The following is a 27,999-nucleotide window of genomic DNA, read 5'->3' on the forward strand; positions in this document are numbered from 1 at the left end:
TGACGTTCAGGGGTGTCTTAAAACATGCCCAAGAAGATGCAGTTGCAGTAAGTAGATATGCGGTAGTAGGTCTACAACGCCCCCTTATACAAATGTCAGAGTATGTTGTGTTTTATAATTTATAATATATGATTCGCGCAGTTTCTATGCTTTAGGATAAAATGAGTTCAATATAAAGCTTGTTGTACAGTGAGACCGCGAGCTGCTGTGTTCATAAACACATGTGTCTGTCAGTACGCGCGTGCAAGCAGCCGGTTCACTGTGTTTCTCTGAGGTTTGAATGAAGAGTTGAAGTGATCCAGTGAAGGTAAGTAGGATGGTGAACATGTTTAGATAGCGGTCATTCTATAAAACATGTGCTGTTTGTGTTTGTTATATACATACTGTGTAGTGTAACTGATGCAAGCTCTTACAATACGTCAATATAGGCATTTCGATAATAATTCAAAATATTTTGTCCTTATATCATGATGTTTTTAATGTTTTTATCTGTCCCCATCCCTGTGCTTTTAACTTCCCCTTTACGTATTATCAAATAAAGCATCGTAAATGTACATTTATGGAAATACAAGGTAGCATTTTGTCTTTATTAAAAAATAATTAAAAACAAAAAGTACATTAACGACATGTAGTTGAGTAAAGTTTTAGATAGACTTCGTCTCTCTAAAAAAACAACAACTGCTAGGCCAACGTCTTATTTATATTTATTTATGCATATTTTTCCTAAATTTTTAGATTGCATTTTGGGTGTGTTGCAATATAAATAACAACAAAACAAAACAAAAACAAAAATCTGTCCTTAAAAAAAATAATAATAATAATTTTAAGATTAACAGTTTTTCCTTTTTCATGATGTATATCAAATGTTGTGACTTGTTTGCTACATTTAATGTCAAATTATGCACTTATCAAAGAGCTAATTTTTAAAACTATGATTCTCATTAAAGTTGTTTGCAATAAAAACAGAATCATTTTAATAATAAATATGTAACTGTGTATTTGTTAACATTAGTTAACTAGTTTAAAATAAACCAACAATGAAAAACTATCAAAAAAAGTTAATATTATTTAATGAACCTGAGCTAACATGAACTGTTGTATTAACAAAGATTAATAAATACTCTACCACATGTATTGCTCATTGTTAGTTAGCGCATTAACCAATGTTAAGTTAACTAATAGGACCTTACTGTAAAGTGCTACCTTAAAAAGTCTTTATTTTTAGATTTTAGTTATTATTAAAAATAATTGAGGTTGTGTTTTCAGTTTAGCATGAACTATATGAACTACTCCATAAATAAATCATTTGTCATCACATCATTAAACACTGTGACATGTATTTAGGACATGTTGTACATCATGTAACGCTCTGTTTTGCCGTTGTTCTCCTCAGCATGCTGTCCCTCAAAGAGAAGGACCGGCCCGTGGTCAGGAAGCTGTTGTGCGCCGGCTGCTGTGTGAGATGCGTCCTGCGCTTCTGCTGTGTGGGAAGCTCCTCTGCTTACAGACGATCATACCAGGTTTCTCATATTCAGCCGCTTCCTGAAAATCAGCTGGCTTCGCCTGATGTAGGTGCGTCATTGTGTATGTGTACAGTATGTCTGGCATTAATGAGCATTCCTGTTTGTAGGACATACACAAGGAGCTTCTCACCTTCATCAGTGAGGAAAACAGCCCCTCTGGTGAGGTCAAAACAGACGAGCCGCCGAATAAACGCATGAGAGTGGAAGAGGATTGTGTTACACCAGCGGAGACGGAGACGGACTCAGACATTTGTCCCGTCTGTTTGGGAGTCCTGCAGGACTTCTGTGATTCGACTTTCGCCAAACAGGTATGTCTTTTTATTATAATTTTGATAATGCATATAAAGAATACCATCCCACAGAACAAGTTTCCACTGCACAATACAACAACAACAAAATAAAATAAATACACAAATAAAAATAGGATCCATTATATACAGTTGGCTGATATTAACGTACACAGTAGGTGCCAAAAGTGATGTCCGGAGAGGATATTTGTGTTTAATGACCCTACAAGTTCGATTAAACCATGAAAATATTTTATATTTTTTAAATATTTAAAATATGTGGGAAATACAAAACACCAAACTAATTTAAAGTATTTATCCGACAAAATATTTTGACAAAAAAAGGCAAAAACTAACTTTAACAAAGGTTAATAAATGCTGTAAAAATATATATTGCTTATTGTTAGCTAATGTTAGTTAATGCATTAACTAATGAGATCTTATTGTATTCTTTATGGTACTTTTTTAATCTATATTCTGCTGCCATGTGGACGTTATGGATTTCTTTTAATCTGCAGGTGTCAGATGCTGTGAAGAAGCAGCAGTATGAGTTTGACAGTCTAGTGCTGACCGTTTCTCTTCCCGCTCAGCTGTCCGTCAGAGAGGTGAGTCCTGCCGCCACAGATGATTGGTTTACCATCTATTTTTATGATAGAAATATGGACAAAATGTGTTTCTCTGTGCATTTCTCTACAGCATTCCTGCTGGTTGCATGTCAAAAAGGAAGTCAGGTATGTAGGCAACACATTTCCCATCATTCCCAGCAAGCAACAGCATCCATTTTCTCAATTCTGGCCCTTGAGGTCCACTGTCCTGGGCTGCGTTTTACTTACGTGATGTATTTACAGAGTTTGGCCAAAGTATTTAAGTGGGTTTGAGGACCGCAAGCGTTTTTTAAGACTTTTTTTTTACCCAATGAGACACACTTAACTAGTGCGTGAATGTGCTGCTTCATTTGCAAACGTTTTTAACCTCTGCAACAATAAAATGTGCAACACTTTACAGTTTTACAACTAGTGATGTGAAGTCCGATTCATTTCTGCGAACCAATTCTTTCTGACAGTTCGTTTCAGTAAACCGGTTCAAAAGACTCATCTTTAAATCAATGATTCATCGGTTCCTTACGTCATCACGCAATGATATCACTACGCAGTTCTTTTCTAACAACAGAGTCATGATATCTCAATGAACCACTCAAATAAAGTAATTTGTGTCAATGCATATTGCTCACTATTTACAGCCGAATCCCGCTCTGAAGCTCTATTAGAGAGTGTGGATTTAGTGTACATTAAGTGTACTGCGTTAAAGGGTTAGTTCACCCAAAAATAAAAATTCTGTCATTAATTACGCACCCTCATGTCGTTCTACACCCGTAAGACCTTCGTTCATCTTCAGAACACAAATTGAGATATTTTTGATGAAATCCGATATCTCAGTGAGGCCTGCATTGACAGCAATGGTACTTCCTCTCTCAAGATCCATAAAGGTACTAGAAACATATTTAAATCAGTTCATGTGACTACAGTGGTTCTACCTTAATATTATAAAGTGATGAGAATATTTTTTTGTGCGGCAAAAAAACAAAATAAGGACTTTTTAACAATATCTAGTGATGGCCGATTTCAAAACACTGCTTCTTGAAGCTTCGGAGCTTTATGAATCAAATCAGTGGATCGGAGTCACATGATTTCAGCAGTTTGATACGTGATCCGAATCACTGATTCAAAGATTCATAACGCTCTGAAGCAGTGTTTTGAGATGGGCCATCACTAGATATTGTTAAAAAGTCTTTTTTTTTTTTTTTTGCGCACAAAAAATATTTTCGTCGCTTTATAATATTAATATTGAACCACTGTTCTCACATGAACTGATAAAAATATGTTTTTAGTACATTAATGGATCTTGAGAGAGGAAGTGTCATTGCTGGCTATGCAGGCCTCACTGAGCCATCGGATTTAATCAAAATATTTTAATTTGTGTTCTGAAGAGAAACGAAGGTCTTACGGGTGTAGAACGACATGAGGGTGAGATATAAATGACATTATTTTCATTTTTGGGTGAACTAACCCTTTAAGTGTACTTTGACATTTTTTTTGACCTGAGACAGTCTTGCACACATACACACACTCTCAAGTGACCAAGACCGCAAGTGTGTGTATTGGGACCGGCCCTAACTCTGCAGGAAAGTGGCTCTAGAGGATCAGAGTTGAGAACGCCTGGTTTAAAGTGACTGTATGTTCAGAGATGTTGTGTTTCCAGGGAGAAGAGCATGTGTTTAGGTAAAGATGATGTCATCCAGGTGAAGGACGCATTCAAGTGGGCCGTACAGGGAAAGATCGGCCAGGAACTGGGAGCTGCTGTTCTGGCCAATGTGAGTCCTCCTCCTTCCTGATTGAGTTTGTGAATAATTGGCTGTTATCTTATCTCTTGGTTCTGTGATCTGCAGAGCCCGTGTGAAGTGAGTGTCGGGTTTGTACACCCAGAAACAGAGGAGGACTGTCATTTCTTGTAAGTGGGTCAATGATGAAAAGTGTTTTTTTTTCTTGCTCTAACTTTAATGGCAGGTTTGAATGGTTGAGCTTGACTAATGCAGACGACACTGCAACTTGTGTAACAATTTTGAATTTGTAATTAGAGTATTTACATTAACATTTTACATTTACACTTTTATACAAAGCAAATTTTGTAAGACTTTGCTTAATGCATAAATGTAAATTTGCCATCATGTAGAATGGGTCCAAATGATGTCACTTCCTGATTAACACAGATGTGTCTTTCTTTGGGCAGAGCGAACACCTGTCCAGACTGTTTCAAACCCACCAAAAACAAAGCGGTAAGCTTTCCCAGTTTTCCTATTTTGTGATTCCAGTCCTCCATGTTCCTGTCTCTCTCCACTATCTTTTAAAGAGGACCTATTATGCCCATTATCAAATTCTTGATTTGGTTTTGGGCTCTACTAGAATAGGGTTTCATGCTTGAATGTTCAAAAAACATTATTTTTCACATATTTGACATTGTTGCAGCACCTCTTTTCCCAGTCCGTCAGTAACACTCTGTTTAGTTCCTGTCTCTATGAAGCCCCTCCTTCAGAAAAGCACAATGTGCTCTGATTGGTCGGCTCGACCAGTGTGTTGTGATTGGTCAACTGCTTTGAGTGTGTTTGGGAATTGTCCCACCCCTTACCTTACTGCGAGTTTCAACACACTACTAACTAACTCAACCAGGCCCCGCCCCTTTATTCTGTGTATGAATTATTTAAATGAGGAATATTGTGACATGTTCATTTCCAGAGGAAAATTCAAGACTACAATGGAGACATTTCAGGGAGTTCAGAAACAGTGTTACTGATATAGAGAATAACTCCCTTTGGAGGGACTTTGTGCTTTGTAACTTTGCAGACCTTTTTCATGCTTAAACAGCAACATTACACACTGAGGGAAGTTGAATGTAAAAAAAAAAAAGCATAATAGGTCCTCTTTAAAATCAAAAGTGCCTATTTTAAATATGAAAGTACTGTAGTTGTATCCATCTTGGTCTCTGTCCCTCAGTCCATCTTCACCAGGATGGCGGTGGTTAAAGCTCTGGAGAAGATCTCTGATGAGAAGTTTAGCAGGTGAGTGTTTTCAGTTTTCATGCTCACATGAGACAGTTTTTGGTCCTTCTTTTTAAATGTTTGTTGTGTCGTGTGCAGGCATTATCCATGTCCACCAAAGAAACCAAACACTAGATGTACAGCGCTGGACACCACATGTCTCCACACATCTGTCTTTATAGCAGGTACATCCAAATAGTTACTAAACATTAGATTTCTATGTTGTTAGTGGAACTGTCAACTCAACCCATAATTTCAGTGTGATTTGTATTTATATATATGGAGTTGGTACAGGTTTTTTTAATGTTTTTGAAGTCTCCTCTGCTCACCAAGGCTTCATTTATTTGATTAAAAATACAGTAAAAACAGTAATATTGTGATATATTATTATAATTTAAAAATAATTGTTTTCTATTTGAATATATTGTAAAATGTATTCCTGTGAAAGCTGAATTTTCAGCATCATTACTCCAGTCTTCAGTGTCACATGATCCTTCAGAAATCATTCTAATATGATGAAACATTTAGAAACATTTATTATTATTATCAATGTTGAAAACAGTTCTGCTGCGTAATATTATTATTGATATATATTTTTTCAGGATTCTTTGATGAATAGAAAGTTAAAAAGAACAGCATTTGTTTGACATAAAAATTTGAATTAAAACATTGTAAATGTTTTTATTGTCACTTTTAATCAATTTAATACATCCTTGCTGAATAAAAGTATTATTTTCTTTAAAAAAAAAACCTTGTCTCTGCAGGTCGGTATAATAAGTTTTCTCGGGAGCTTCCGCAGACGCCGTGGGTGATCGATGGAGAGAGGCGGATGGACGGATCCGTGGAGGAGCTGATCGCCGCTCCTCTCCTGTCCTCGTTCAGAGCTGACGGTAAGCCTCTCTGTGTCCAGTCACCTCGCAACCTGGATATTCAGCCATCTCGAGACAGATCCCAAATTGTAGGCGACGTATATGTTGCTACCAAATTGGCACTGCGAACAGCACAGGTGTTCAGATTGATTTCAGACCGGCAAGTTTTACCGTTGAGTCTTTTTTTGTGTCTCTTTCATGTAGGTTTTAACTTCTCATCTTCAGGACGAGAAGACGTGGATGTGAGGACTCTGGGAAATGGTAAAACACACTTACTGCTTTCACACACTCTACATTTACACACTAATTTTTCCTTATGTGCTACAGAATTGAAGTTTGTGTCAAAGCGGTCATATATGTCTTGTTTCTGTGGTTTCTCAGGTCGACCGTTCGCTCTGGAGCTTCTGAACCCCCATAGAGCCAAATTCAACAGAACCGAGATCAAACAACTACAGGAGGTACAAGCGTTTTACTGCTCTTCAGTAATGTGTGTGAATATCTAGTGTTATTAGTAATATATTAGTAGCAGTCATGATTACTCATGCATTTCAGTTGTGTTTATACTTGCATTACATTAAAGTCTTTTGAAGCTGTATTTTACAGTTCTACCCTCACGGTGTGTCAATTCCTAATATTTTGTGGGAGGCTGAAAGTATAAATGGTCCCAAACTGAGATCATTCATTGTCAGTCAAATGGATATTGCTCACAAAAATGTCAAGATCATTTTCAAAACTGCAAGCTTTATGTCATTACTGGGAATAAGGTTGCACAGATTTTCATTAAACCTACTAATGTGAATTTTGACTCTTGTTCTCTCCTGTCCTGCAGACGATCAACCAATCATCTGACAAAATTAGAGTACGATACCTACAGATTGTTACCAGGTGCGTGTGTGTGTGTGTTGTATATAAGCACAAATATCCATTGAGAGTCAAAGATCTATGAAAAAAGTGTAATTTATACTGCTGGGCATTGACATACATTTCACAAGTTTATATCAATTAATTTGGATATATATCAGGTACGGTACATGCCTATTTTTCTCAAGGAAAAAAATTGCTCCGAACTAATACTGTAAATGACACAGGAAACCTTGTCAGTTGATACATACTATAATAAAAATTTATGATTGATATATAAAATAAAAAAAAATTTTTTGGTTCCCAGAAATTTTTTATAATGGTTTGTTTTTGGTTAGCCAGGAAAGTTTTCTTAACATTCCCAGAACGTTCGTTTTTGGTTTGTAGAAAGTTATTCTAGGGTTAATCTTATGTTCCCATAAAGTTAATATAACGTTCCTAGAACATTAATTTAAAGTTTGTTTTTGGTTATCCAGTAAAGTTTTCTTAACGTTATTATAACCTTAGTTTTTGGTTTGTAGAATGCTATTCTAAGGTTAATCTAACGTTCCCATAATGCTATAACGTTCCCAGAACATTAGTTTTTGGTTCCCAGACATTTTGTTAAGGTTTGTTTTTGGTTAGCAAGGAAAGTTTTCTTAACGTTATTATAACCTTAGTTTTTGGTTTGTATAACGTTATTCTAATGTTAAGAAGACATTCTTCTTTTGGTCCATAAACAAAAACTTTTCGATTAACATGTTCTCTTCAGTTAAGCGAGTCAAATCCCTTCGAAATCATATTTATTCTCATAACTATATTAATTTTAATTAATCATTCAATAAAGATGTCGATAAACGAATGAGTCAGTCAGCCAGTAAAACGAAATGACCGTTAATTTTTAAATTCCGCGAGCGCGCGTCTCATTGAAGACAGTTGTGGCGCGTGCTGGAAGCGCGTGCAGATCAGAGGCACGCAGTAAATGAAGATAGAAACAAACCAGCGTTTCTGTTATCATCACTATGCTTAAACCCTGGCTTAATATTATCATTCAAAACGCGTTTTGATTTATCTAATTTCTATATTTTATTAAATGCTGTATTAAATTAATTTCAGGGCTCTATCATTACACAAAATCATCTGTGACCTTTTAGTTGGAAAGACAGTTCATGTGGTTATAAAAATAACCTAAAAATAATCATTTGGGAAAGTTCTCCTTAAGTTATTTTTAGGTTATTTAAAAAAATAACCACCCTGCACTGTTCTGGGAACATTTTATGGTTGAAAAAAATAACCTAAAAATAACCATTAGGGAACGTTCTCAATAAGTTATTTTTAGGTTATTTAGACATAGCCACCATGCAACATTCTGGGAACGTTATTTTATGGTTAAAAAAAATATTCCCTAAAAAGAACATTCCTCTAACGTTAATATTTTGGTTCCCAAAAAATAACTAAACGGGAACCAAAAATTAACATTAGGGGAAAGTGCTGTGTTTGCTGGGAATATCAGTTAATCAAAATGAGAATCAAGAATTCGATCTTTTCAACCCAGCCCTAGTAATTTTGTGTTTATTTCTTCAGGGAAGCAACAAGCCGCATGAAAGAGGGTGAAGAGGAGAAGACTAAAACCTACAGCGCCCTCATCTGGACTCAGAAAGCCATCGACGACACTGATCTGGAATTCCTAGGAAACATTAAGGTCTTTCTGAGCTTTCTGATCTGTTTGAGCAGGACACATGAGAAGAGACATCCTGATGATTGTCTGTGTGTTTAGGATCTAAAGATTGCTCAGAAGACTCCGCTGAGAGTCCTGCATCGCCGGCCGCTGGCGGTCCGACAGAGACTCATCCACTCCATGAGTGCCGTTTACCTGGACACACACCACTTCACCTTGAAGCTGTGCACACAGGCCGGGACGTATCCTTACACAATTCACGTTCACATCTGTAGTTCTCATGTGCAAGCTAATGACAATTACAACAAAAAACATGTATCTACAGTACCGCTTCAATGTTTGGAATCATTAAGATATTTTAAGTCTCTTCTGCTCACAAAAAAATTAAAACATCCTCATGATTCCAAACTTTTGAATGATAGTGTACATCAAAGTCAGTGTTAAGAAAGAGCAAAAGATAATATGCCTGGATCTTCTTTTAAATGTTTTGCCATTGGTACTGATTTCCCTTCACGGACGTCACTGCAGTTACATTAAAGAGTTTGTGCACGGAGACTTCGGCCGCACTAAACCCAACCTCTGTGACCTCATGAAGACTGATGCTGATATTCTGGAGCTGGACGTCGAGGTGCGTTTTATTTAATATGCAGTATCACGAGTCACAGCTGATGTGGTTTGGATGATTGATGGAAATGTTTAGTAGCACTGCACGTTATCTCCAAAATCTCTAATATTCCTCCTTCCTGTCTGTGTGTTTTAGTCCGTAGACATCGACTGGCCTCCTGCTATTCCGGATTGACCTTTGGGATTTTGAGAACAGTTTTTGTATGTCAGGACTATATATTTCTGTCATACAGTTCTTTGTTAGTTTGATAGTCATTTGGTTAAATTAAAGCAAGCCCTAATGCATTGCACTATATGCTTTTTCCTTAATAAAACAGCCTAATTTTGTTTTTGTTTGTTATTGTCATGTTCCTCGTTTAACAGTCTACATTTGTTTTTGTTTTGCAATTTTCACAGAAAAAGAGTTTTTTGTTTTTCGAGTTTAAATGTACTATCCCCTGGTTTCACAGACAAGGCTTACGCTAGTCCTAGATTAAAATGCATGTTTGAGCTGTTTTAACTGAAAGTAACTTGGACTGACATATCTTAAAATATGTCAGTGTCATTGTTTTGTCTCAAGATGCACACCAGTGATGTTTTTTTCTAGGGTACATTCATAAAAACTACTTAAATACCCTAATTGAACTAAGGCCTAATCCTGGTTTAGGCTAAGCTCTGTCTGTGAATAGCCAACAATACATTGTATGGGTCAAAATGATCGATTTTTCTTTTATGCCAAAAATCATTAGGATATTAAGTAAAGATCATGTTTCATGAAGTTATTTTGTAAATTTCCTACTGTAAATATATCAAAAATTTTTTGTGCGTGGATATGCATTGCTAATGATTTCATTTGGACAACTTTTAAGGTGATTTTCTCAATATTTATTTATTTATTTATTTATTTATTTTATTTTTTTTGCACCCTCAGATTCCAGATTTTCAAATAGTTGTATCTCTGCCAAATATTGTCCTATTCTAACAAACCATACATCAAATGAAAAGCTTATTCAGCTTTCAGCTAATGTATAAATCTCAATTTAAACATGGACCCTTATGACTGGTTTTGTGGTCCAGGGTCACAAATATTAGGATTACAGTTGTAGCAAAATATAAACAAACACATGTTTAGGTTTCATTTACGTTTAACACATAAGAGTATATTTGTAGTCCCTTGCAGCTTCAGAAATAAGGCCAAACACATTATTGCTTTATAAAATGAATTTTTTAAAAGAATTAAAGGTAGGGTAGGCAAAGTTTTTGTTAAACTGGTTGAAACTTTCTTTACATCCTGATAGCAATCAATAACAGAAGTGTTCTAAATATTAAAAATGTACATATAACCTCTGTGGAAGTCTCAGGTCCAAAAAATGTTGAATTTGGTCTAAATACAATAATAAGATGTCCTACCTGCCATCAGCGCGTTCAACGAGTTGTAGACAGACTCCGAGCGCAAAAACGAACAGCAGCCGACTTTTACAGTTCCTCCTGAACCAAAACGAGTTTATGTTGCGTTCACGCCATGTCATAACCATAATTAAGATGGCAACCCGTGACGTTCTAACCGGAGCTGTTCATGTCCCCCAACTCGGATTTATGCGTTTCTATGGCAACACTATCAACACCGAAATTAATCTGCAGCAGTCGAGTGGTACAGGTAAGTGCTCTGAAAGTTGTTTACGCTCATTATTATTGTGTGCGCTTTAAGACATGAGGTAATTTAACGGCGTCTCTCGTCTCGTGACGCTCGTGTTTTGAGGGAGGCGTGGCTTTGGTGATGCTCTGAAGGGAGGGTGGGATCTCATGCTTTCAAAGCTAGCTAGCTTGCTATTGTTAGCCTCTCTGAAATTTCCTACCCTAGATTTAAAGTTTTGCTTGCACTTTTATTGCAGACTGCAAAGTAAAATTTTGTATAAGAGCATATACTCATATAAAATGTAAAAATATTTTAAATTTATAATTATTTAAGCTTCTCTTAAAAACTGTTAACTATTATCTTTAAAGGGGACCTATAATGCCCCCTTTACAAGAATTAATATAAGTTTCTGGTGTCCCCAGAATGTGTCTGTGAAGTTATAGCTCAAAATACCTATAGCTTGTCAAATTTGCCCCTATTTGGGTGCGAGCAAAAACACGCTGTTCTTGTGTGTGTCCCTTTACATTCAAATGAGCTGCTTTCCAGAAGAGGGTGGAGCTTTAACAGCTAATGCTTCGTTTGCTCAACAACAACAAAGCAGGAGAATCTCACGCAGCCAAAATGAGGATTGTCAGTAACAGTGTTCAGCATTACATTGTTCAAACCGGAGTCGGACACTGATGGAGAGACTCAGGAAGAAGTTACAATTTTAAGAATGAAACTGGATGTTTTTGAATTTATGTAGTTGCTGTGGAGTTGATTCAACTCATCGACTAGCATGTGCCGTCATGTTAATCTTTTGTGAAAATCCAGCGTTGAATTGACTCTCGTTTGTGAAGCAGTCTGGCGTAAAATGACAGCATGGCAACAACACTCTACCACAACAACTCACCCCCTTTGTTTGTGTTCTCGGGGGCAGGGTTTATGTAAATTTTAGTGTTTGTGATGTCACAAACCCAGGAAGAAGCTCGTTGTAGTCCCTACCAGCTGTGTGTTGTAGTCCTTAAACAGAATTCTTTAAAAGGAAATATCTCCCTTTGCATTGAACTTTGAGTGTCGTAGCTTTGCAGATGTTGTTTATGCTCAAACAGTAACATTACACACTAACTAAAGTTAAAAAAGTGAAATCATAATCAACCACCCCTTTAAAAAAATATATTGGGCCTAATTCCTTATATAGGAAAAAAAAGTATAGAGATGCAGCATTAAAACATCATGTAACTTAAATCTAGAAAAATAATACCACATGGACCAACTGGGAAATTTGAACATTTTAATATAACTTAAAATAAATACTACCAAATGGCAATGCAAGTCCACTACATGGCACTTGCCCTAGAGTTTTGGTATGAAACAAAACAGGCAAACGACTAAAGGAAAGGTATAAAAAATAATGAGGGAGAGAGAGCACTTAATAAACGCGGCTGACAGCGTCCTTCATCCCAACATACGAAAATAAATACAACTAAAATTACATCTATAGTACAAAAATACGCTGAAAAAAAAAACGAAAAAAAAAAAAACAAGAAAACAAAAACAAACTCAGTCATCGGAACATTAGAAAACCCAACGAGGATTTCCTGTCGTGAAAATAACAACTGAAACTTAAACGAACAATCACACACACTCATATCATTCGCTATGAAGAACCGCAATGAACAACGGCAGTTTCCAAAACGTTCACTGGATTGGGTACAAACAGGATGGGATTGAAACCAAAGCAACTCGTCGTTCCTCCAATGATTTTGTGTCATTTCAGGAAATATTTTTCAATTCATATATTGCCACACACAATAACCGTCACGCGCCTGTTGTCACAAACAGAAGGCATTGCATATGTACATCACACAGAGGAGGGGCAGCTCCGGGGTCAAGGGTCATTCACACTGGTATTGCATGGCTCAGTTGCACATATAATGAGTCTGTGTTCTGACTTGGTATTGATTCCAAACGCAGACATCACACGTCCATAAGATTTCCACAGCTATGAAGACAGTTCTCGATGCAAAAAAATAATCATAATGTAACAACAACGGTAAAAAGAGAGCGAAAGGTTTGTATTTACATCTTCTGGAATAGTCCAACATTAGGTTTTCTCTCTGTGTGGTGAGAAGTGAGGGTCAGTGGTTGATTGGTCTCTCTCTGTGCTGGTGAGAGAGACACACCTGTTGCTCTGTACAGTAGTGGTGAAACACCACCCAAAATGAGTCTTTACATGTTTGTCCTTGACGCTTCTCGGGTCTGGAGAGCGTAGAACGTTTAAAACTGTCCATTTCAGAGGTGAGCAGAGAAGGACAAAGTCATAAAAATCACATCTGGGCAGATTTCACCCCGTCGGTGGGTAGATTTATAGGTGAATCTCACGAAAAACATGTGCAGGTCATATTTCAGCCCAAAAATCTAAATAAAATAAATTATATGACAGGTTTTACAAAGAGAGTCTATTTTTTTTGGACCATTATGATTTTTTGCATTGTGACGTTATTTTTCTGACAATTATGCACCCGCAAATTCTCATTACCATAATGCAAAAAAACATCATTACCGTAATGCATCCAAATGTTTTATTTTGCAGTCGTTTTTTTTTTTGTTGATTTTTATTAGGGTAATTATCTAACTTTTTACTGCTTTACTATAAAAAATATTTTCTTATGTTTATTTGAATCAGCAAAGTCAGTACAATAATTAACAAAAAACATAAAAATACAGGTAACACTTTACAATAAGGTTCATTTGTTAACATTAGTTAACATGAACTAACAGTGAACAATTTATTTTTACAACATTTAATAATCTTTGTCAATGTTAGTTAATAAAAATGCAATTGTTTGTTCATGTTAGTTCACAGTGCATTAATGTTAACAAATACAACTTTAAATTTTAAAAATGTATTAGTAAATGGTGAAATTAACATTAAGACTAATAAATGCTGTAGTTTTATTGTTAATTGTTATTTCATGAAAACTTAATGTTAACAAATTAAACCGTACTGTAAAGTGTTACCAAAATACTTTTTTAAATTCTATTTAAATAATATTTAATATAATATTATGTATTTTATTATTACATTAAAATAATAATATTATACTATAATTTTTCTGTATTACGGTAATGAGAACATGGGAGGAAACTGTCATGAAAATAACGTCGCATTGCAAAAACATGCTAGTGATGCTTAAAATATTTGTCTTCATGCAAAATATAATTTTTTGTCTTCATGATTTTGCAGTGAAATATGACACAGACATGTTCTTGACGGTTTCATGAGATTCACACTTGTGCTCTGAATTGCCTGAGAGACCTTTACAGTAACGGCAGTTTGTTATATGGTAGTGTTTGAACTGAAACCTTCATATCAGAGCATGTGGATAAAAACTATAAAGAAAATATGCAAATATTAACACTAGTGTCCTCTGACACACTTTTACCCACTTTCTTAGAATTCATTTTTACCAAAAGTGAGAAACAAAACTCTTCAACGCCTCAGACAGAGGATGTGTGTGTGTGTGTGTGTGTGTGTGTGTGTGTGTGTGTGTGTGTGTGTGTGTGTTAAAAATCAGAAACAAAATTAAATTTGTGAGCCTCACAGGAACAGATCTACTGCTGCATCTAATAACCCCAACTACATGTCTGTCTGTCTGTCTGATGAGATCCACACACATAAGGCAACATTTTTGGTTTGTTCCCCACAACGGCTCTTTCAAACAAGTGCAAAAAAAAAAAAAAAAAAAATGCTCCAGGTCTTCAACAATACTGATCATATTTTCCCAAAAAACACTGTCCATGATCTGTAAACAACAAGCTGAAAGTGTACAAGACTTTTTAAATGTGGGTCGACTAGCTCAAGTCTCACCCAACTGTGCAAAACCCCTTTAAAGTCCCACATAAAATTAAAAAAAAAATGAACAGAAAGCAACAAAAACGACTCGCTATGACTATCGGTAATTAAACGGAGGGGGAGAGAGAGGGGGGCTCTTTCTAGCATGGCTACGCAGGGCTCCTTAAATGGCGGCATTTGATGACATCACTCCCGCCCACTGGCCGAATATGAGAATTGTGGGAAATGTGGTCTCCGTTCGCTATCGGCCGAGTCCATCCCGTCCTCGTCATCTGCAGGAGAGGAAGAGAGAAACGTTACACACTGACGGCCGAATGAAAGCGATAAGTGCTATGCAGATTTTCACAGCGATACGCTTGGTGCTTGATGGAAAAGCACGGCTCTTTCATTGTGTACCGAATGTAGCTTCCTCTTCCTGTGCCACGAGGAGCCAGTCTACAGGAAAAGAGAGAAAGGGAGGGAAAACGGCGCACTCACATTTCTCTGGAGGGGTGATGGTGATGGTCTGCGCCGTGAACTCCTCGTCAAAATACCTGGTGTCAGTTTCAGATGATACCTGGGGCATGAACGGTGGTACCAGCTGGACAAGAGATGTGACGGAGAAAAAAAAAAAGCAGCTTATTATACATAATCATGTATGAATTAATGAATCTTTAACCCTTTAAGCCCTGAAGGCATTTTTAGAGTTGTTTTTTCTGAGTGACATACACAAAAGTAAAGACTCCAAAACTATAGCAAAGAGAATCAAAATGTAGTATCATTTTATAGAAAACTTTTTACATTTTTAGAAAAAAAAAATTCATTACATTTGGACATTCTCATGCTGAGAAACTGCTGATAAAAGACAAATATATAATTCTTTATTATAATTTGACATATCTTTTTTATTTGACATGCAATATAACTCAGGAAAGAAATAAGGTAGGAGGACAATTTTTTTGGTGAAGTTCCCCTGCATGTGAGCTGCATCTGGATCAAATTTTGTGGAGATAGCATAAAGTAATCAAAAGTTACAACATTTGGAACCAAGGTAACCTTTTTATTTAGCCCTTTGATGCCCCCTAATGGGTATTTTTAAAATCGTTACTCCATGAGGAATATCTTGTGATCGACATAACGGATTATGCTGGTTTTGGACTCGTTTACAATCGGGAGCATCCACTGTAAGTAATGATGTGACATTTTCTACAATCTATACATGTTTCATGAAGTTATAATCGAAACGCCACATTAAAGCTACATTTGATTTTACATATCTATGTGTGCCTGTGGGGTTGTGTCGTATCTCGTGATTGACGCATTGGATTATGTTGATTTTAATCATGAGAATCTGCTTTAAATAATGATGTGCTATTTCCCACAATCGGAGGATGTTTCTTGATGTTACGAGTGAAAACGTGACATAAATGCCGCATCCGTATATCATTTACATATGGATCTTGCGAGGGTTCACGTACAAAAACTCGCTCATGTTTAGTCAAAGCCCAAAACTAGACCTTTCAAATGACATATGACACATGACTATCTGAGCTGTATGAGGTTTTTGACACATTGCAGAACATAGTACAAAAAAAATGCATAAATTATGAAAACCTTTTTTAATTATCAGCCAAATAACTCAGCACTACTTAGGAGTTATTCAGATTGGCTGCATTCATTGTTACGTTCAGCCTCTAAGCTTTCAAATGACACCTATTTTGTGTTGATCAAGGCAGTAGCTTTGAAAAATATGATTATTATTCTTTTCGTAGATAGGTGGCGCCAGCGGGCAGTAACACTCCGGTTTAGAGGGACTACTCAGCACTCATGTATAGAAAGTTCAAAAGAACAGCATTTATTTGATATAGAAATAATTTGTAACACTATACATGTCTTTTACTGTCACTTTTGATCAATTTAATGCATCCTTGATTAATAAAAGTATTAATTTCTTTTAAAAAAAAACCCTTTTAAATGGCAGTGAACAAGTCACGTTTCTGCTTTTAAACCCTCCATTATGTCTCGCCCCATAGATTTCCATTGCAAGTGCACTTGTACCTTTTTGTCATAGACGTCCTGCCAGTCCAGCGCTGTGAAGAAACTGTGTCTCATGATTTCCTTAGCATCATCCGGACCTCCTCCGAGCCTTCAGAGAATAAACCGCACATTAATATTCATTCAGGTCTCACATGATACACAAACAGATTAAGTCTGGTGCTGTCATATTGAAATGATGATGATTTCAACTCCTTAATGCCAATAACTGTTAGTAGAAACATTACAAACACACCCAGAAAGGCTTTGGATCCCACACTGACCTCTTATTAGGGTCTTTGATGAGTAATCCAGACAGTAAAGACTTGGCGTCTGCAGAGAGGGTTCTGGGAAACTTTATCTCCTCCATCAGAATCAGTTCAAACAGCTTCTCATGGTCCTGAAGAGAGATGCACGTCAGCATATACAAGAGAAATGATGTGTTGTTGTATGTTGTTAAGGTTACAGTGAGTCATACTGTACCTGATTATAAAATGGAAGGCGTCCACACATCATCTCATACATAACAACTCCCAGACCCCACCAGTCCACGGCTCTCCCGTAATCATTGTCCTCCAATACCTGATCAATACAATCACATTACACTGATCAATCCTACAAAACAACAACACATTATGCTCGAACACCTCATCCTGAAACAGTCTCATTATGTTCAAATGACTGATCAATAATGAAAAAAAAAAACACTTTAATATTACCAGATACTTTCATATCTTCAGATTATCACTCCCCTGCATGCTCATATTAACAATAAAAGTGATCTGATAACTAATCATTATAATTTATCCTCCCACACATGATCCATACTCAATAACATACCTGATTAACAACCACATCACATTATTATCGAATACCTCAGCAATAATCACATTAATATCTTCCAATTCTTCATTAATAATTATATTAGCCTCAATAACTGATCAAAAACAAATTAATCTTCATTAATAATTATATTAGCCTCAATAACGATCAAAAACATAATATCTAACAATTCTTCATAAATTATTATATTATCCTCCAATAACCTTCATAAATGATTATATTAGCATCAATAACTGACCAATAATCGCATTCATATCTTCATTAATAATTATTATATTAGCCTCCAATAACAATCAAAAACACATTAATATCTTTCAGATCTTCATAATTATTTTAGCATCAATAACTGATCAATAATCACATTAATATCTTCCAGTTATTCATTAATAATTATATTAGTCTCAATAACTGATCAAAAACACATTAATATCTTCATTAATAATTATATTAGCCTCAATAACAATCAAAAACACATTAATAATTATATTATCCTCCAATAACTAATCAAAAACACATTAATATCTTCCAATTCTTCATTAATAATTATATTAGCCTCAATAACTGATCAAAAACACATTAATCTTCATTAATAATTACATTAGCCTTAATACCGATCAAAAAAACATTAATATCTAACAATTATTATATTATCCTCCAATAACCAATCAAAAGCACATTAATATCTTCCAATTCCTTATTAATAATTATATTAGCCTCAATAACGGATTAAAAACACAATTTCTTCCAATTCTTCATTAATAATTATATTAGCTTCCAATAACCGATCAGAAACGCATTAATATCTTCCGATTCCTTATGAATAATCACATTATCCTCCAATAACTGATCAAAAACCAATATTGGACATTATCTTAATATCTGATCCATGACCAGTCATATTATCCTCTGATATCTGATCAATAATCAAGTTATATTACTCTCTGATGGCTGATCCAGAAACAATTACACTATCTTTCAAAACCCAATCAATAATGCCCCCCTCTCCCTCCCCTAATACTACTATCAATAGTCAATCATTACTGCGGCATCAATGTTTATGTCCATTTCTGAGGTCATCCAACCCAGATAAATGACTCAAATGATGGAAAAACAGCCTGACATATGATTACATCACACAGTTTTGATCATGACATCGGCATTAACATGAGTCACAAGTGTTACAGCCTCCATATGCAACAGCATTGTTTATGGTAAATGCTGTACTCTTAATTCATTATTAAAGTGGAGCTTAAACAGCAATGAAAACGGCCAGCAGGTCACTGTTACGTTTCCTGTCTGATCACTCTATTTTTACCCATGAGCTGCTCAGTCTTGTCTACAGCCTGCTGTTTGTCTATTTCTGTACGGACGTTAAAAAGCACAGCTAATGTGTGACCCTGTTCCTGCTAACCTGTTCCGGCTGTGACAGACGGAGATTAAACAGTCATCTATATTAAATTTACCACGGTACAGAGGGCTTCCTGTGCTGAGTTTAAAGAGATAAAACAACGTTCCTGACACGTTTGTGTCCCGTACCTCAGGGGCCAGATACTCCGGAGTCCCGCAGAACGTTTTCATGGTAGCGGCGTCTGTGATGCCCTCCTTACACAGGCCGAAATCAGTGATCTTTATGTGACCGTCCTTATCCAACATCAAGTTTTCCAGCTGAAAAAAAAAATACAAGCAAATGGTTTTATCATCTTGCGTTCAGCTAATAATGCTAAGGTTTACAGGATAAAAACTAGTCTGTGTTTTGCTCACCTTCAGGTCACGGTAAACAATCTTTGCAGAGTGCAAGTAATCCAGCGCAGAAACGATCTCAGCGCCGTAGAAACGGGTTCTATCCTCGGAAAACACGCGTTCTCTCGACAAATGAAAAAACAACTGCAACAACAATAAAGAAAAAGAATATTCAGAAATCTAAATGTGCATCACACGAACATACATAAAGAATGAACATTTGAAATAAAGCAAGAAAGATAACAATTCAAAAGAAAAAAGGCTGAATGTTGTAAAGAAGGATTTTACATTTGAAAATCTTTAGAAGAAAGTTCAGAAGTTGCAGAGAAAGTTCAAAAGAAGGTTTAGAAGGTTGAAAGGAAATGTTTGAAAGAAACATCAAAAGTTGGAAAGATAAAAGTTTGAAAATATTTGAAAGGCAATTTGAAATGTAGAAAGAAAAACAAAAATTTTGAAAGACAATTAAAAAAAAATAATTTCAAAAATGTTCAGAAAGAAGTTCAAAATTTGGAAAGTTCAAAAGTTTTAAAAATTTGAAAGCTGGAAGAAATTTTGTAAATAGTTTGAATGTTTAAATTTTTTTTGAAGAAGTTCAAAGATTAGAGAGAAAGTTCAAAAGAAGGTTTAAAAGAATGATCCAGAAGTTCAAAAGGACAGACGTTTGACAGAAAGAACAAACGTTTGTAAGTTTGAAAATGTTCCAAAGGAAGTTTGAAATTTGGATAAAGATAAAAAGAAAATCCAAAATTTGAGGAAGAAAAAAAAAAAAAAAAAAAAGGTTTGTAAGTTTGAGAAGGTTCGGAAAGAAGTTTGACGTATGGAAAGAAAAGTTCAAAAGAAAGTCTAAAAGTTTGTAAGAAAATTTTAAAGAAAGTTTGAAAGCCAGAAAGGAATTTTGTAAGCATTAAAATGTTTAAAATAAAGTTCCAAGGCTAGAGAGAAAGTTAAAAGAAATTTAACTTTTGAGCTTTATGTGAACTTTCTCTCTAAACTTTGAAGTTCTAAAAATGTAAAAGAAAGTTTAAAATAAATGAAAACATATACCTCTCCTCCATTCACATACTCCATAACAAAACATAAACGGTCCTTCGTCTGAAATGAGTACTTCAGCGACTGCAGGTAAGACAAAACAACGAATAATTAGCATTGTTTATTTTAAATGTCTTTTAAACAAGGTCTGCTTATTTAAATATCTGAGGAGAGTGTGATTATATATCTCATGTTACAGCATCACTCACAGTTAGAAACGGATGCCTCGTGTTCTTCAGAACTCTGCTCTCCGTGAGCGTGTGAGCCACTTCATCCTGAAGAAAGAAAGAGAGATGTTGATTTTCCCATCGTTTCTCAGTTCAGTCTGTTCTCAGAGCAGCAGGTCTCGTACCTTGGCAATAATAACCTCCTTTTTCAGGATCTTCATTGCATAATATGTGCCGCTGGCTTTCTCTCGCACTAGAATCACCTTCCCAAACGTGCCTTTCCCCAGCAGCTTCAGATAGTCAAAGTCATTCATTGTCTGTCCGAGAAGAGAGAGACTGTTAGAATGACCACATGCACTTTAAACCAGGTTGGTCCACCAGCCTGCCACCATCTCTCTAACCTTTCGTTTGTGATGACTGGTTGACGTGTCCATCTCCTCCTCATTGACGTTTTCGATCTGAGAGATGGGGCTACACAGGATTCCTTCCTCTTCCTGTTTGGCCAGCTTGTCCGCCACCATCTGAATGGCCTCGACCCACTCATCCCTTGTTACCAAGGAAACAAATGAGCAATCAGTTGTGATAAAGCGATATATCGGCCAGGCCGATTAATCAGCTGATATCTGACCATACTGAGATTAACTGTGAAAAGTGTTGGTTCCTAATTGCAATTTTTTTTTTTTTTTACCACTATCTGAACCTTAAAACAAGATCAATTTCCTTGAGAACCAAGATAAGCCTTGTTTTCAGAGAATCATCTTGAATTAATTTTACTTTTCATATGCAATTTTATTGGCAAGTAGTTCTTTTCTTATTTTAACATAATAATGAAAGTGTTTTTATTTTTGAGTGAACTATACCTTTACGTCTTCATACACTATTGTTGAGTTTGGGGTCTTTAAGATTTTTTTTTATTGTTTTTGAAAAAATCTCTTCTGCTCATCAAGGCTGCATTTATTTGATCAAAGTTGCAGTAAAAAAGTAATATATTTATTTATTTTTAATATTATTACAATTTGAAATAACTGTTTTCTATTTGAATATATTTTACTCTGGACCACAAAACTGGTCATAAGGGTCATTTTTTGAAGTTTATACATCATCTGAATAAATAAACTTTTCATTGATGTATGGTTTGTTAGGATAGGACTATATTTGGCTGAGATACAACTATTTGAAAATCTGGAATCTGAGAGTGCAAAAAAAAAAAATCTAAATATTGAGGAAATCACTTTTAAAGTTGTCCAAATGAAGTCCTTAGCAATGCATATCTACTCACAAAAATAAATTTTTGATATATTTACGGTAGGAAATTTACAAAATATCTTCATGGAACATGATCTTTACTTAATACCCTAATGATTTTTGGCATGAAAGAAAATCTATAATTTTGACCCATACAATGTATTGTTGGCTATTGCTACAAATATAGCCATGCGACTTATGACTGATTTTGTGGTCCAGGGTCACATATTGTAAAATGTAATTTATTGCTGAATTTTCAGCATCATTACTCCAGTCTTCAGTGTCACGTGATCCTTCAGAAATCATTCTAATATGATGATTTGTAGATTTTAAGAAACATTTCTGATTATTATCAATAGCTATGTTTACTAATAATTTAATTTAACTTGTGCACAAAATTGGAATGCCGCATAAAACATTTGTGAATAAAGAACCGTTTCCATCCCATGTGTTCAAGAGAACAAAATCATCACTTCCTGGGAAATTAGCGCAGGATATCTATTAAAAATGGAAGTTGCTGCAATCAGGCTCTTTTATTCTACATCAAATGAACTGCGTCTCAGAGCGCGCAGAAGAAACAATAAACGCTGTCATGTTCTTGTGCGTTCAGATACTTGATGTTTTGGGAACACAAACATGTGAGACACTTCTGGGAAGGATTAAAACCAAATCATTCTGATGACAGACTTTGGCTCAGGCGTTTCAGAATCACCAAACCAACATTTGAGATGCTGTGATGCGATTGGTCCACTAATTAGTCCAGTTATCCAATCACATCTGTTGAGGCAAAGTCACATGAGTTTTTTGTTGCACACTGAGGGATTTATTCAGTAGGCTAAATGTGTTTCCATCGCAGATTATGCGCATGTCTTCTGATCAGATAAATGTATGCACATCTTGGCATTTCCATTTTTTTTTTTTGCGATATCCCAAAATGTGCATAAAAAAAACGGTGGATGGAAACATGGCTAATGTTGAAAACAGTTGTTTCTTGGTGGAATATTTTGGTGGAAAAGTTAAAAAGAACATTATTTGAGATTGAAATATTTTGTAACATTATAAATGTTTTTAATCTCACTTTTGATCAATTTAATGAGTCCTTGCTGAATAAAAGTATTGAATTCTTTAAAAAAAGGGGCGGGGGGAAAGACCCTAAACTTCCGAACTGTAGTGTTTTAAATGTGTTTGTTCAGGACGTGTCGTACCTCTCGTCAGGCGAGTCCACATGGAAGGTGCGCTCGATCACAGTGGTCCACTGCAGACACCTGATGATGAAGGTGTTGGGCTTCGGTCTCTCCGTCTTCATCAGCTGACACTCTGACGAGTGAGAGGAGGAAAGATGTTTATGTGGAATAACGACGTCATCATCTCATGCTGATGACATCAGCACGTGATGCTCTAATCGAATCAGTTTGTTTTGAATGATCTGAGTCATGGATCTGGAGAACAGTACAATGATCTAGAGGGGTTTGCCAAAAACACGACACACTGATTTCACAAATTAAAAATATTAAGGGAAAATAAACATAAAAAATTAAATAAATAGCTAGCTAAATAAATAAATAAGTTAATTAATTAATTAATTAATTAAAAAATAATCTAAAAATAAATAATTTTTGTTTGTTTAATCATGCATTATTTAATTTATTTTATTCTTTATAGAGAATACACACAATGAAAACTAAAGTAAACATTTTCCAGATAATATTTTACACATCTTTATAATTTTTTTTAATATTTCACAGTATAAATGGGTCATTATAAAGTACATATATTTCATATATCCCTCGCAAGTGGATTCTCATGTCTGGGGATTGTGTCACCTGAACATTGAAAGACATGCATGGTCTAAAAGCCATAAAACCTTTTGATACCATTTAATTAAGTCTGATAATGAGAGAGACTCACTGGCGACAGAGAAGTTGTTGAGCGGATACGCCAAATCAGCATCTTGTGGCTTCTCTTTATATCCAATAAACGACCCATCCGTCTTTAACAGGAAGTACCGCGGCCTCCAGTTCTTGATGTATTCACCTGTAGAACCAATAAAAATGATCAAGCACACAGAAAAACAATGAACATGTATGTGAAAACATGACATATTCACAGACACGGCAGTATAACAACAATAATGAAGGATATATATATCAACTCCCATCAAGACTTCAATGCACCGGTTATTTCTCACCTCTCTTCTGCACCCATCCCTCTTTCACCACGTTCTGGTCGTTCATGTTGGCTCCGAGGTCAGAGTTCAAGGGTCAGTCCAGTGCTCGACTTCCTGCTTGTGGTTGTGTCCTGTTCCCTCGCTCTCCCGTACGCCCGTCTCGCTCTGCTCTCCTGTTCTCTCACACTCTTCCTCTCACTTTCTCTGCCACGTTGTGATGTAACGTCTCAGCCTCCTCCTTCACTTTCACTCTCTCTCTCGCGACCCTTCAAACACTCCAACGGTGACTCAGCCTGGAAGGAAACAACAAAACAGAGAAAACACACACACACACGGGTCATTCTCTTCCGCTTCTCCCCCTCTCCCACACACACACACTTCCATGTGAAATAAAGTCATTGTTAGGAGCAGGGAAACATTTCCCGCCCCTTCCCGTGGCCTTCTCTTCCTCTCTCACACTGGATGCTGATGCGATGTGTGCCTCTTCTCTGAACTGAGACACTTTAGAACCTTAGAATTAATCTTAGAACCACAAATGCAGAATCTTAAAACCAGCACCTTTAAATGTTACAACCAATCAAATAAATCTACAATGAACCCAACGACATTAGAACCAATACTGGAACCTCAGAATCAGTCTTAGAACTCAATTAACATAAGAGCTTCAGAATGTAATTCATAAAGAACTTACTGTAGAACCCCATAATAAATCAATATCACAACCTCAAATCATCTCAGAATCAACTGATGAACCTTATTGAATGATAAAATAAATATTAGAACCCTATAAGAAATAGAAACCATATAATTACTATTTGAATTTTACAATAAATAGAACTCAAATTCAAATAGAATCAACATTAAAGTCATCTGAGATTCCACTTAAAAACTATGAATCAATCACAGAATCTTACATCCTTAGAATAAATTGTATAATCTTGGAAATCAAGAATCAACCAACCAACCTGACATTTATCTTAAAATTAAACTTGGAACTTAAAGTGATAGTTCACCCAAAAATGGAAATTCTGTCATCATTTACTCCCCCTCAAGTTGTTATAAACCTGTATAAATTACCATTAGTAAAAAAAAATATACTATGGTAGTCAATGGGGGGCGAGATCTTCTTGGTTACAAACATTCTTCCAAATATCTTCCTTTGTGTTCCGCAGGACAAAGAAATTCATACAGGTTTGGAACTACTTGAGGGTGAGTAAATGATGACAGAATTTTCATTTTTGGGTGAACTATCACTTTAATCTTAAAACTTTGTCATTTTTTTTAGCATCATCTTGGAATCGAACATAGAACCTTTAAAATCAACCTTAAAATCTCAGGATCACCATTACAACCTCAGACTCAACCTTGGATTTCTACAATCGAACTTAGAACCTTAAAATGAACATAATAACCTCAGAATCTGTCTTAGAATCAACCCAAGAACCTGCAAATCAAAATAAGAATCGTACAATCAATTTTAGAAACCCATAATGAACAATGGGACATTTTAATCAACATCTAAACCTCATAATGAATCATCAGAATCAGCTGTTGAATCTCAGAATGATAAAATATTAGAAATATTTTTTTGAAACAGAAACCATAGAATCAAACTAGACTTCTATAATTCAACAATACAATCAGAATTTTACAATAAACAGAACTCACTTTCAGTAAAGAATCAAAGAGTAAAATCATCTTAGAATCAAACTAAACAATGAATCAGTCTCAGAATCAACCATTTCACTTCACTTCTAAATCAGCCTTGCAACTCAGGATACGTTTGCATGCCAACAATGTACTAAAAACTGAAGTTTTTTCTTTGCGTTTTTCGTGTACAGAAGTCAACGTTGTCAGAACGATCCCCGATCCGTTCACACGGATCCAAGAAAACGACTAAAACCGCTGTATTATTCATACCAGGCCAGTAGTTGCCAATGAGCGATGTTTGTAAAGAAACACTACGTGCCTATAGACCCCTAAAATCAAATTTGAAAAACGTAGAACTTAATTTTTTATTTTAGAATCAAACATAGAACAGTCAAACTCTCAGAATCAGCCTTATAATCAACATATGGACCTTGGAATCAACCTCAGAATCTCAGAACACTAGAAGCAATCCTTACAATGTCTCACGCTTGTTTGTTGCTTGCTTGTTTCTAATAACAAAGTAAATCTGGAGCATATGGGAACACAGGCACCTCACACTCTTTTTATATTTAAACATCTCTGCATCTAGTTGCTGCTGTAAACTCATGCACTTTCCATAATCCACAAGTTAACTCCCCTTTATTAAATGAACAGTGCATGAAATCACACTATGCCATGAAGAAACAGGCGCAGCATCATCACATGTGTGACACCTGCCCCAGTAACATTACACATGCATTCAAGATGGCAAGAAAAGAATAATTCACACATGGCGTTTGGACATGATGCATGACATTTTTAGAATCAGTTTATTTTGATTATCTTTCTATAAAGGTTTTGATGTTCTCTGAGGTTTTGATCACTAAAATACTTTCCTTGCACCCAAAATATTTTTGAGGCTATACTGTTTGATCATTATTCTTTACAAACAAATCATTTTTTATTTAAAATATCAAGACATTTTCATATTGTTTCTCCTAAACTAACCGTACTATTTCATAAAAAGGTCAAATGTGATATCAGTCATGAAGGTCTAAAGCGGCCCTCTGTTTTATGTTTTTATTGTCACATGACAACAAAATGGCTTCCTGCACATTGATTACATCACAAATTTTGTTTTCTTCTTCTTCTTCAAAAAAGAAAGAAATTATAATAAAATATTACAATACATTTTTTTTTCCTAAGGCTTTTTTTTTTCTCCCAGTTTCACCACAAAGACCTCTTTGATTTCAAGTCCCACAAAAGTATAACATCAAACGACTTTAAAATCTGAAAATGAAAACATATTCTTCACAGATGAGGCTCGTTTTGACTTGTATTTAAATAAAATGAATGAATAATTCATGTTGTTAAGATAAATGAGATGTCTAAACAACAGAAGCCACCCAAACCAATGTCAACAAAAACAATGGCGGACACGGTTGGGCATCACACACACACACACACACACACACACACACGGATGTGACAGCAATTAACATGACAAATCACAATAAACACAATGAAGCAGCGGCTTTTGTGTCATATTGAGCTGCTGTTATATAATCCATCGCCATGATAATAAATACAGCAGACTGACAGCTCGCCATGAACAAGAACAAACGTGCCTATGAACATATATGAGTGTCTGTGCAAAAACACTGCTGTGTGATAACAATACAAACACACATTTAGGCTGAAGGATGTGAAATGTGCGCGCTCTTGTTTTCTATTTGGCCGAAATGCGTAAAATGGTGGACGCGCATCAATAATAACACGCAGGATGCTATTTAAATGTGATTGTAATGAAATATCAGAGCGATTTATATCAAAATAGTTCGCGATATATAAATAAGCTCTTCGTGTGTCCAACAGCATCACGGGGAAGGCCGAGGAGCATCCCCGCCCGGCGGCCAGTGATGCTCCAGCGCGGATGCTCGGCCTTGTCCGTGATGCTGCTCGGTGATGGAGGAAAAATAAACAACACGAACCACGCAATACCTGGCAGACGCTCCGCCAGACGGTGGGATCGGTTCCACGCCAGCCCGGTGTGAGACAAACCCAAACCCGCACGCAGATGATGCTGCCGCCGCTGGTCGGTCATGAGGAAAACGGAGGCACGCGCGCCCGTGAAGTGGCCATCATCTTCGTTACACCGGTGAACCGAATGACCCTGGATGAATGGCGTAACCCAATGCAGAAAGCGCGGTGACGGCGCACCCCGTCTCCTGCACTCGAATTTGCCCGAATTCTACTATGGCGAAGGCCTGCTTCTTAATTTTCATGAGATAAGCGTCGCC

At 36.0% G+C, this 27,999-nt stretch overlaps 2 protein-coding genes across 3 annotated transcripts; one reads left to right on the plus strand and one right to left on the minus strand.

Moving 5' to 3' along the window:
• The first annotated feature begins 41 nt into the window (after positions 1 to 41).
• On the plus strand, positions 42 to 12,569 carry pus10 (pseudouridine synthase 10). The gene is made up of 18 exons (XM_051895614.1): positions 42 to 307; positions 1,394 to 1,520; positions 1,631 to 1,831; positions 2,329 to 2,415; positions 2,507 to 2,541; positions 4,070 to 4,181; positions 4,257 to 4,318; positions 4,598 to 4,643; positions 5,359 to 5,423; positions 5,502 to 5,587; positions 6,167 to 6,292; positions 6,476 to 6,532; positions 6,653 to 6,729; positions 7,101 to 7,156; positions 8,696 to 8,813; positions 8,889 to 9,031; positions 9,318 to 9,417; positions 9,550 to 12,569. Exons 2-18 carry the CDS (start codon positions 1,395 to 1,397, stop codon positions 9,586 to 9,588), a joined length of 1,536 nt encoding a protein of 511 aa, XP_051751574.1. The 5' UTR covers positions 42 to 307; position 1,394; the 3' UTR covers positions 9,589 to 12,569.
• On the minus strand, positions 12,288 to 27,993 carry akt3b (v-akt murine thymoma viral oncogene homolog 3b). Of its 2 annotated transcripts, none has more exons than XM_051895626.1 (15): positions 27,701 to 27,993; positions 24,092 to 24,363; positions 23,812 to 23,937; positions 23,109 to 23,220; positions 21,060 to 21,204; positions 20,844 to 20,975; positions 20,701 to 20,766; positions 20,507 to 20,575; positions 19,484 to 19,606; positions 19,259 to 19,387; positions 17,363 to 17,461; positions 17,164 to 17,279; positions 16,904 to 16,991; positions 15,344 to 15,446; positions 12,288 to 15,138 (listed from the first exon to the last, which is right to left on the minus strand). In XM_051895626.1, the coding sequence occupies exons 2-15, from the start codon at positions 24,135 to 24,137 to the stop codon at positions 15,053 to 15,055; spliced, it is 1,440 nt and encodes a 479-aa protein (XP_051751586.1). In that variant the 5' UTR covers positions 24,138 to 24,363; positions 27,701 to 27,993; the 3' UTR covers positions 12,288 to 15,052. The 2 variants fall into 2 exon arrangements, with proteins under 2 accessions (XP_051751586.1, XP_051751594.1); XM_051895634.1 differs by having other exon boundaries at positions 27,691 to 27,993.
• Between the last annotated feature and the right edge of the window lie 6 nt (positions 27,994 to 27,999).

Source organism: Ctenopharyngodon idella, chromosome 1, assembly GCF_019924925.1.
Source record: "Ctenopharyngodon idella isolate HZGC_01 chromosome 1, HZGC01, whole genome shotgun sequence".
In the NCBI taxonomy this organism is placed as follows: domain Eukaryota; kingdom Metazoa; phylum Chordata; class Actinopteri; order Cypriniformes; family Xenocyprididae; genus Ctenopharyngodon; species Ctenopharyngodon idella.

Bases quoted from the DNA above. Each gene is read 5' to 3' on its own strand.
- pus10 (XM_051895614.1), top strand. From the start codon at position 1,395: ATGCTGTCCCTCAAAGAGAAGGACCGGCCCGTGGTCAGGAAGCTGTTG. The intron at 4,319-4,597 runs GTAAGTGGGTCA...TTCTTTGGGCAG, and splicing joins GAGGAGGACTGTCATTTCTT to AGCGAACACCTGTCCAGACT. The intron at 5,424-5,501 runs GTGAGTGTTTTC...TGTCGTGTGCAG, and splicing joins TCTGATGAGAAGTTTAGCAG to GCATTATCCATGTCCACCAA.
- akt3b (XM_051895626.1), bottom strand. From the start codon at position 24,137: ATGAACGACCAGAACGTGGTGAAAGAGGGATGGGTGCAGAAGAGAG. The intron at 23,938-24,091 runs GTGAGAAATAAC...TTGGTTCTACAG, and splicing joins GGGATGGGTGCAGAAGAGAG to GTGAATACATCAAGAACTGG. The intron at 15,139-15,343 runs GTGAGTGCGCCG...CCTCTCCTGCAG, and splicing joins CATCACCCCTCCAGAGAAAT to ATGACGAGGACGGGATGGAC.